This window comes from Hordeum vulgare, chromosome 7H (assembly GCF_904849725.1).
Source record: "Hordeum vulgare subsp. vulgare chromosome 7H, MorexV3_pseudomolecules_assembly, whole genome shotgun sequence".
Lineage (NCBI taxonomy): Eukaryota > Viridiplantae > Streptophyta > Magnoliopsida > Poales > Poaceae > Hordeum > Hordeum vulgare.
The window spans coordinates 55,858,205-55,869,402 of NC_058524.1; the positions used below are offsets into that span (position 1 = coordinate 55,858,205).

The following is an 11,198-nucleotide window of genomic DNA, read 5'->3' on the forward strand; positions in this document are numbered from 1 at the left end:
GTTAAATGTCGTAGATCAACTAAGACATTTTTATAACTAAGACATGTTTTTTGAAACTAGCAAAATGTCAACCCTAAGCCATGAATAAAGGACCATAACAGTATGAAAAAGCCACAATCCTTAGGTTGAGACACAACCGACAATTATGTAATACACCTCATTAGCGCCGGAAAAAGTGAGTGACCTGCATATTGAAGGTCCCCGAATCGTCCAGAGATGATGTTGCTCACCCTAGAGAAAGAAATGAGTACCAACCCCGATTTATCCTTACCACCCCATTGCACCATTTCATCATGGGTAATACATAACCCTGTTTAAGAACTCATTCGATTAACCAGTTAACTTGCCGATTAATCCCTACTCATAGGGTCACCGAGTAACTGATAAACAAAAAAAATCATTCGATTAATTGATTAAATGGCCAATTAACTTGCCGATTAGCCCATTAATCCCCTACCCGCCAGCCAACCGAGCAGCTACCAGTTAACGATTTCCTCAACAATGGTACATAATTTGAGAAATGTTCCCATTAAAATACCCTATATTTAGCGAACTTGTTGACACAATGTAGTCCTCCTTTCTAGAGAATTGTCTCTAAATCGTCAAGAAAGGCCGACCCATCAGGCCGGCAATGAATTCTATCGGAACCACATTCATAAAATACACAACAACAATGTGGGGGATTATAAAAAGGAAAGATATATCTGTAAGGCTTGGCCACCCAATTCGATCAACGAGTCATCTCGATCCCGCTCGTCAAGAGACAAATGCAATACCTGTGACAACTATAGTAGTGTTAGGATGGTGTTGTAGCGGTTCAAAGGTGATTTAAACAACTATGACAAACAATGAAGTGAAGGGGAATGTATTAATCGAGATAAGACAACCTTAAGACGAGTGAAGCGAAGGAGTTGGTCCTCCCCGCCGGTCTCACCCTTCCCCTTGCAAAAACAAAGCCTCTAGAAAGCAAGTGAGACAAGCAGCGTGCGCATAACAGATATGCTCCTCGACAAATGATGTGCAATCGCCGCGAGAAGGAAAAGGGCAGAAAGCTACACATACACGAACCCATGCTATCACGGGGGGCCGAGAAGCTTCTGGGGTCGCATGTCAGTTATACATGTGGTAGGCCTTGCATGTGAGTTATACATGGTAGCGTGCACGTAGCCGTCCTATCGACTGAAAACTGAAAAGACACATTTCGTTTATTTTACACATTAGCTCAGCCAGCCATAAAGCATGCCACACCATTGACAAGTGGGCTCACGAGTTCTTTCTGGGTTCACTACGCGTGACCTACATGCATGAGCTTGTGTAACTCCCCCACAAAGCACACGATCCGTTCAGACCCACCCAGAGTCGCAGTTACCGATACCCGGGCCCATTCACCCCGCGTGTCCCGTGTGCGTGTAGCGCGAGCCGATCTTTCTGCTCTTGGTCACGCGTCCCCACCACCGGACCAATCACACGTACACATGGGAGCTCGACCATTCGATCTCGATCGGAGGGATGGGAGGACGCGGATGGGCCCGCGTGACCCGTCTCACCGTGGGGCGGGCCACTGGCTGGCCCCGTCGCCCCCGCGAATCTATTTAACCCGGCCGCCCTCGCTCGCCCGCCGGCGACGCCGCTGCCCGCACACACGCAGCCACCAGAAGCGGAGGAGAAGAAATAAGAACTACGCAGCGTAGAAATAAAAAGGGGAAGACAACTCCAGAAAGAATAATATCCGGAGCACGAGACCAAGGAGGAGGACGAGCGGCAGAATCACGGAGGAGGTGGAAGAACAGCGACCGACCACGACCGCCCGCGAGCTCTCGAGGTGAGGATTTCTCCGCACTCGATTGGTGATATCTGCGCTGGTAGTAGATTGGTACGATTCATGGCTCGGCTTCAATCCGCACGACTGCTTCGCGGGGATTTGGGTCCGGGTTCTTGATGCGGGGGGACGAACAGGGGGGATTTTCCGCCGTGGAGGCGGTCCCCGGTCGCCCCAATGCGGCGGCGCGGGAATTTGGGGGCGGAAATCCTCTTCTTGCGCTAGAAAGGTGTAGCCCCGAGAGTAGTCCACCAAAAGCAAGAGCTGAAAAGAGCGTCGAATTTCCGAACTCGCAAATTCGCTGGATCTTGAGAAGAGTACCTCTGGTGTTGCTTGAGTTGCTGGGGAGGCCATGAATGCCTGGAGCTCAAGGTTTTGTCTTCTCTTTCTCTACCTGTTTTGGTCGGTAGTATCGGTTTGCCTGCAGCTTTTGTACTACGAACTGGGGTGAAGTTAGCTAGGGTTGAACTCTCTGATGTCACAATGCCGCTCCCTGCTCGTTAGGTTTATCTGCTTGTGATTTTTTGAATTGAGCCTGCGCCTTGTGATTTGATTCCGTTTAGGATGAACCAGCCTATTTCGAGAAGGAAAGAAACCGATTTTGGGGAACCAACATGGCAAAATAATCAATCACCTCTAAGAAATCCGCGGCAGAAGTTAACGCACAGCATCCAAATTGTGTTATTGCAGAACATTTGCTCCCCCCTCACCCCCGTTCATTGAATATTCGAATTCCCCTGTGACTGACGACCACCTTAAAAAATGGCACACTCTTGTCTGTATTGAAGGATATAATTCGTCTCCTTTTTGTATTTTTTTCCCTTTCTTTTTCTTGGTAAGGTAGATCTTCTTATTCCCATTACTTTGACCTTCTCTCCATTTTCTTAGGTTAGGCTGTCTATCTGCTGTGTCCTGTTTTACTTAGGTTTTGAAGCAGTTTTTGTTTATCAGGGTTTCTTGCTTTAGTTGCAGTCGTGCTAAGTCTGTAATTAAATAGTCTAAACAAAGTGGCAGGTGATGCTGCAAGGTTATATTTTTCTGCTAACTGAATTAGACGGGTTTGTGTACCTGTGATTTTCTTTTACGTTAGAGGGAGCCACGCCAATGTGGGCCCACGGGTTCTCTCTGGGTCCATGGTGCGCGCCCCGCCTGCGTGAGCTCCCGTAGCTTCCTCCCCTTGGAGCACAGGGTGGTTCAGCACCCACCCACCCTTGGGGTCACCAACACCTGGGCCCCGGGCGGTGTGCGCCGTCCTGTGTGCGGCGATTTTAAGAAAGAAATAAACCAATTTTGGGTAACCAACAGGGGAAAATAATCAATCACCTCAAGAAAGCCGCGGCAGAAGTTAACTCAGTATCCAAATTTTGTTAGCACGGAACATTTGCCCCCCCCCCCCCCCCAACGAATCTTCTAGTTCCCCTGTGATTGATGACCACCTTAAAAAATGATATGCTTTTTCTGCATTGAAGGATACAGTTTGTCTCCTTTCTGTATTATTTTCCTTTTTCTTGGTGAGTTAAATCTTTTTATTCATTACATTGACCTTATCTTCTACTCTGTTTCTTAGGTTAGGCGGTCTATCTGCTGCGTCCTGTTTTAGTTAGGCTTTGAAACAGTTTTTGTTTATCATCAGGGTTTCTTGTTTAGTCGTAGTCCTGCATGGTCTGTAGTTAAATATCCAAACAAAGTGACAGGTGATCATGCAAGTTGTATTTTCTTCCAATTGAACTATGTGGGTTTGTGTTCCTGTGATTTTCTCTTACTTTGCTTGTTTATTACTGTTTGGTTTGTGATATCTTGCAAGCTCGCATGAGACTGTATGTCGCTGAACTTCTCTCACTACCAGCTTCCTTTATCTTGTGCTTTCCTTTTGTCAGGGTGAATAGAAAGCAACTCTCTTTGCTGTTAGGAACTTGATCATGCGAACGTGTAGTTGCAATTTGCATTGATTGTATCTATGTGCTAGTTTGTAATTAAAATGATATATCCTATCTCAGCCAACTTCTCTTGCCTTGTTTCCTCTTTATTTGTGTTATTTCTGGCTTCTTTTACGGCGGCCATATAACCTGTATTCCTTTTGGAAGTTAAGTCAATGCATTTCATCTCTGAGATTGGATTAACACTTGCCTTTTGATGATGGCTATTTTTATCATTGATGTCCTGAAAAGAGTCCTCCTAATTTGAGACTTAGAAGTTACAGTAAATTAGAATTATGCGTCCTGGATTGTTGGTTCATAAGCTCATTGGTTGAGAATTTTTGCGGTGACTGTTTTCTTGATTTGCTTCGTTGCTTCAAACTATTACTGATATTTACACTTTGCAGTTTCCAGCGAAAATATCCAAAGATCCTTGCTTGTTTCCAGTGACGTTCTATCCCGTTAAGCAAGATTCTTCAAGGTGATGGTTCAGTCTCAACCCTGCTGACCTCCATGTCCGGGGCCCCATGCTCCAACCTTGGATTTGTTTCCAGGGACATGAATGGTAGCCTTCCAGTTAGTACTACAAATTCCTCTGGGCCAAGCATTGGTGTTAGCTCTTTGGTGACCGATGGCAACTCATCACTTTCTGGAGGTGCCCAGTTTCAGCAAAGTACGAGCATGAATGCTGATTCATTCATGCGCCTTCCTGCCTCTCCGATGTCGTTTTCGTCCAATAACATTTCTGGCTCTTCAGTCATTGATGGCTCCATCATGCAGCAAAGTCCACCCCAAGAGCAGATGCAGAAGCAGAGAGCATCTAGTGTAACATCACAACCTGTGATTGATGCTGCTGCCTCATTTCATGCTCAAAAGAAGCCAAGAGTTGATATTCGGCAAGATGACATCTTGCAACAACAGTTGATTCAACAGCTGCTCCAAGGTCAGAGTTCTCTTCATCTACAGGGCCAACATAACCCACAGCTTCAAGCCTTGATCCGGCAGCACAAACTGGCCCAAATTCAGCAACAACAGCAGCATCAGTTATCGCAACAATTTCCTCAGCATCAACATTCTCAAGTTGGCATACCTCGGCAGCCACAGTTGAGGCCGCCGCTAGCACAGCCTGGAATTCAGCTACCTGGACCTGTTAGGACTCCTGTCGAGAGCGGGCTTTGTTCTCGAAGGTTAATGCAGTATTTGTATCACAAGCGTTACCGGCCAGATGTGAGTTTCTGCATTTTCATACATTTATTACAAGATACACAACAATGGAAGTACAATTTACTCAAAATTGTATTGTAGAATAATCCCATAACATACTGGAGGAAGCTCATTGATGAATATTTTGCACCACGATCAAGAGAAAGGTGGTGTGTGTCATCATATGAAAAACCAGGGAATACCTCAGCTGCTATTCCACAGACATCCCCGGTTAGTAAAAATTTCATATCTGAAATTATGTTGAATAAGTAGATGTTTAAATAGTATCATACACCATCTTTTTAAAGTTCTGCTAGGATTATTCAACACTGTTTATTATCGATTACCTTTGATAGCAGTGAGAAACATAATTTGGATGTGTAGCCTCTTGAGGAAATATTTGTTATTTTAGCCTGCACTAGTTATTGAATTGAAAGTTTTAAACCGTCCTGCAATTGCTATTTTAATTATATATATCTATTTTGTGTAATGAACCAGCTGATAAAGCTGATTCTCTGTCTGCTCTGCATGCATGGTCGAAATTCGGGGTACTTATTCCTTGATGTAGTATAAGATCTATGAAATTTCACACTCCTATTCTTTCCTTGTTACAGGGTACATGGCGTTGTGATATTTGTAATACGCATTCGGGGAAAGGATACGGTAAAATGTTATATCCTTGGTTGTTTGCACATTTCCCTTCAAGATTACTCGCTGCATATGAATGCTGATTTGTTGCTCGCTGCGTATGAATGCTGATTTGTTTATGCTTATTCTGTTATTCCTCTATTTGCTACATGTCTTGTGCTTTACAGAAGACAATCACCAATATTACTTTCTAAGGAAGCCATTAAGCATCAAGAGTGCAAATAAAAGTAGCTTTACAGAAGACAATGAACAATATTGCTTTCTAAGGAAGCCATTAAGCATCAAGAGTGCAAATAAAAGTATCGTATGAAGTTTTTAACTCTCTGGAGCAGTACAGAATACCTTATCATAAGAAATAGTGGGTTACTGTCATGAATGAAGAATAACCTCATAGTTTTGGCATTTTATTTCTTCCACAGCAAAGCTTTCTTTGTGTTATCAACTTATCATGCACTTTGCTCCTCCTGTTTTTAGATAAACACCCTTGACTGTCTGTTTTGGGGGCTCTATCTGTTTTGCTTCTTCATTGTGCAATTTCATAAATAAGATTTTAAGCTTTTCTCTGAAATGTAATCAAATTTTTTTTTTTGAGCTCACACAGTTTCTCCCTTTCTCTTATCTATCATACAGAGGCTACCTCTGAAATACTTCCTAGACTCTGTCAAATTAGATTTGACCACGGTGTTAAGGATGAATATCTGTTCCTTGACATGCCGAACGAGTTCCGGTTGCCCAACGGACTGCTCCTCCTGGAGCATGCTAAAGTTGTTCAGAAGAGCATCTATGAACACCAACATGTCACACATGAGGGACAACTGAGAATAATATTCACTCCAGAGCTAAAGGTATGTTCCCAGTTGTAGTAGCTACCCATACCGTAGCACCTTTTGGGTGTCTTTTCTTTAGAATTTGTGGATTTGTGGATATCTTGAAGTGAGAATCATTCTTATGTGCTGATTGCATATGCAGATTATGTCCTGGGAGTTCTGTTCGCGGAAACATGACGAGTATGTCACTCGCAAGTTTCTAACAGACCAGGTAAAGTTCTTAGACCAGTATGGGCTTCCAGTTCCATCTCCTATTTGATTAACCTTTGGTTCAAAGGCTGTATATGGTTGAGCTATCACCTATATATGCACAGTGTGATTTGATGCCTGGCATCTTGTAGTTTTGTGTTTATGACGTAAATCTAATGGGCATTGCTGCTCCTTGGTGATTGGGGTGTGAAAAGACCAGATCTCTCCCACGGTTACTAATTTCATCACCCATTTGCTTAACTGTACTCAGTTAAGTTACAGATAGCTGCAGGCGGAAAACACCAAGACGATTAAATTATACTCAACCTTTAGAGTAGGCCATAATTCATTGCAATCCTCATGTTTGCCATAGCACCTTTCAAAATCACTTGCTACAAGTGGGGACATCTCTCCACCGTCCCTGCCGTCTTGTTAACTATAAGTCTTAATCTGTGGCTTTGTGTGATGCACTTAAACTTTGGTACCCTTCTATATTTTTCTTATGCACATGCTTTTGTTTTTTCAGGTTACACATATGATGCGTGCTACCCAGAGTTATCAAGCTACTGTCACTAAAAATGGATCTGCTGGCCTATCGAACGATGAGGCACAAAACGCTTGCAACCAGTTAGTAAAAAACTACAAGAATATGTAGTTGATTCTCTCTAGAGTTGAATTTCTGAAATCACTACATGTATTTTTTTTGTATGAAATTTGTAGGTTTGCATCAGCATCACGACAACTAGTGAAAAATATAGATCACCACAGCCTAAATGAACATGGTCTTTCTAAAAGATATGTTCGCTGTTTGCAGGTAACTGGAGTTGCCTAAGTAGTATTTACCTTTCTATTTGCTCAACATTTTGTAGTCTTGATATTTTCCATATGTCGTGCATTATATGGTTTTATTCCGTATATGTGCATTATGGCATGTTGATTGCTTATATCCTCTTGGCAGATATCAGAGGTGGTGAATCACATGAAGGATCTAATTGAGTTCAGCCACAAGAACAAGCTCGGCCCTATAGGTAGGAGCATGCACATACACCAATCTAGGTGCTGTATTAAGTTTACATAAAACAGTTTTGACAAGCGATTCTCATGAATATGGTAGAATTAAGCATAGCATTTTGGTTTCTTCCAAAAAGTTAAGCCATAATGCATGTTCTATTGTATTACCTCCGTACCAAATTATAAGACATTTTTTGTAGGCTGGGCTAGTTTAGCCTACAAAAACATTAATATTTTGATATGGAGGTAGTACTTCATAAGAAACATCTACATGACTAGAAACTATGTTCAAGCTCCAGCTGAGCCAAAAACCCAGCTAATATCATGCAAATTTGGTCGTAATGCAACTTCTGAAGTAGTGAGAGATGTGGACTGTGAGCTTGAACACGTACAATTTGATTCTGATGCAAACGGTGCGGAGCTAAACATTGCATGCCACCTTTAGGGCTTCATCATATTTGCTGCTGATAACAGCAAATCATAGCAACCGAGGAGAAACATTTGTGACAACAGTGACCCTGCTTTACCCATTGATCCCATTGATCCGTGAGATAGTTTAAATGTTTAATATTTTGCCTATTCTTTTGCAGAGGGCCTGAAGAACTATCCAAAACAAACTGCTGGGCCAAAGCTCACGGTGCAGAATTTGCATGACTCAAAGGCGGTCAAAACAGAAATGAGCCCCCATGTGAATAACGAAGTTCCAGGTGTTGGAGCAATTAGTAATAATCCGCAGAATCCTGCAGCACAAAGCAATTACCAACATATGCTGAGAAGCTCAAGTGCAAATCAGGGTTTGCTTCAGCAGGAGGCATCACAGGACGCTGCGGCAATGAACAGTTACCAGAATATGTTTAGAAGCTCAAGCACAAATCAGGGTTTGCTCCAGCAGGAGGCATCTCAGAATGCTGCTGCGTTAAACAATTACCAGAACATGCTTAGAGGCTCAAGCCCGAATCAAAGTTTGCTTCAGCAGGAGGCATCGAGCATCTTCAAAGGTCCTACAGCAGTGCACAGTGGCATTCAGCTGGAAGCATCTAGGTCATTCCGTGCGGCTCAGCTTGGTCAATTCCAGCATCCCATGTCGTTCCAGCAAGGTATGCCCCAGCACCAGCATACCAATTTCCAAGGCCTGGGCGCTAGTCCACAATTCCAGCAGCATGTGATCAACCAGCTGCTGCAAGAAGCCAAGAATACCAATAGCCGTGCTCTTGCTCATCAGCAACAGCAGCAGCAACAGCAGCAGCAACAGCAGCAGCAGCAACAGCAGCAGCAGCAGCAGCAACAGCAGCAGCAGCAACACCAGCAGCAGCAGCAGCAGCAGCAACAACACCGTCAGCAGCAGCAGCAACATCAACATCAGCAGCAACATCAACAGCAGCAGCAGTCTCCTAGCACTCCCAATGCAAATGGTGGTCTTGCATCTGGAGCCGCGGTCGCCAACACCGCTGCTAGTGGAGAGCAGGCACAGCACATGAATAACGGCGCAGCAAAGGGCGCTGCTCTGATGGGTATGGCGGGGCCTAGTAATCTGATCAACAGCGGAGCTGCCATGGTCCAGCGAAGCAGCAGTTTCAAGTCAGTGAGCAGCAACCCGGCCGCTTCTGGCGGCAATGTGGCGACCCCAAAGGCGGAGTCTGTGCATGACATGGGCGACCTGGAACATCTCATCTCCCACGAACTCATGGAGAGCGGGCTGTTCATGGGGGAGCAGCCGGGGGATGGTGGCTTCTCGTGGAACATCTGACATCATTGTCAAAAAGTCTCGCTACTCTGAGAGCTGTGTTTGATGGTGATATCGCGGTAGATTATTAGAAGTTTTTTTTTTCTTTTTTTGAGATCGTGTTCGCCGCCTGGAACAGTCTCTGGTGATCGTAGATTGATGAACCGTCAGTTATGTGCGAGTGAGTTGGTTTGGATAGCAGTGCAACCCAGTGTTATTAACTAGTATGGGATGACATGCTGTGGTTGTCATTGTGCTGCTGTCTTCTTACCAGTGTTTGGTCTGCCATCTTTTCTTACTACCCATGGAGTAGTAGATTATATCTAAGAGAGTGTAGCATAGCAACTAGCATTGCAATGCTACACTAGCAGGTACACAGGCAGTGGCAATCAAGGAAAACCCTGATAATATTTAAGCTTGTGAGGCATCAGGACAACTTGTAAAAATTACAGTGGGGATAGATTCTTTGGGCCAGTGTATTTTTTCAACTAACTCTGATGTGTTTCTTCCTTTTAGAGAAAGAAATATTTAAATATTTTTGTTTTTCTTAACGTCAATAACGTGTTGATAGTCCCTGATTGAACTAACGTTTCCTACATGAGGCTTGTTGAGTGAAAAACGCCATCAGGTAGTGTTTCCTTGAAAAAAAACACTCACAATGAACACTCTAATACAGAAAGATTTGCCATGTTGAAAAAAATGTCATGCTAGTAGAAAGAACTGTTAGGAATTTGCGGTGCTGCAGCAGTAATTTGTCATCCGTACCAGAGATGTCCATGATTTGCCATGGTACAAAGAAGATAATTGCCATGATTTGCCACACATGTCTAAATGCATTTATCATGTTGCATCAGAAAAACTGCTATGCTCTACATAGAAATTGCCACGACGCTAGTATAGAGACAAAAGTTCACAGGACCCTAATACAGTAGTAGAAAAATGACCTTTTCTCCCGGTTCATAAGGGTCTTCTGTCCCGGTTTTGGAACCGGGACAAAAAGGTCGTTACTAATGCCCTTGGCCTTTAGTCCCGGTTCTTACACGAACCGGGACAGATGGGCCTCCACGTGGCCGCTGCGGTCAGGCCAGGCAGGGGGACCTTTAGTCCCGGTTGGTGACACCAACCGGGACCAAAAGGCATCCACGCGTCACCACCTGGCTGGAGCTGAGGTTTTTTTTGAAAGGGGCTGGTTTAGGGGTTAATTTAGGTTGTTATTAGCTAGCTAATAGAGAAAAGTGTCCTCTCTTATATATCTTCGTGCTTGGTTTACCAACGCTACTGCTATGCCTAACGTTAACACGGGTTAGATTGAAAAGTGTCCTCTCTTATATATCTCCGTGCTTGGTTTACCAACGCTACTGCTACTGCTATGCCTAACGTTAATACGGCTTAGAAAAGTGTCCTCTCTTATATATCTCCGTGCTTGGTCATCCGTCGTGCTTTGTCGAACATATTTACAAAATATAGACACGAGTTACATGCACATATATGCATCTTTTTTACACTATATCATTTCATATCATTTCCGTCGAATGGCAATAGTATTCTAATCGATCATCTAACAACTCATCATCAACTTAATCATATACCAAGTTACCATATGATACACATAAAATAAAACAGAGAAACATCATAATATATATATAGTCATCATATGCATCATGCATCCTAATTAATCGATCATGTCATGTAATAATATAAACTAGAATAACTTGTCTCTCATAAGACCTTGTCCTCGCTCTTAGATATAATGTCATAAAACAGAATAAGACCTATGGCTCCATGATGAATCATAGAGATCCAACGGTCTCCAACTTGTGGCTTGCGAACCTTCTTTATTTCTCTCCATGCTTCAATTTGGA

At 43.5% G+C, this 11,198-nt stretch overlaps 1 protein-coding gene across 1 annotated transcript; it reads left to right on the plus strand.

Annotated features, from left to right (window-relative positions):
- The first annotated feature begins 1,608 nt into the window (after positions 1–1,608).
- LOC123413641 (probable transcriptional regulator SLK3) lies at positions 1,609–9,828 on the plus strand. The gene is made up of 10 exons (XM_045106579.1): positions 1,609–1,822; positions 4,143–4,962; positions 5,041–5,169; positions 5,553–5,601; positions 6,217–6,431; positions 6,556–6,624; positions 7,129–7,229; positions 7,323–7,416; positions 7,561–7,630; positions 8,204–9,828. Exons 2-10 carry the CDS (start codon positions 4,249–4,251, stop codon positions 9,358–9,360), a joined length of 2,598 nt encoding a protein of 865 aa, XP_044962514.1. The 5' UTR covers positions 1,609–1,822; positions 4,143–4,248; the 3' UTR covers positions 9,361–9,828.
- Positions 9,829–11,198: the final 1,370 nt, after the last annotated feature.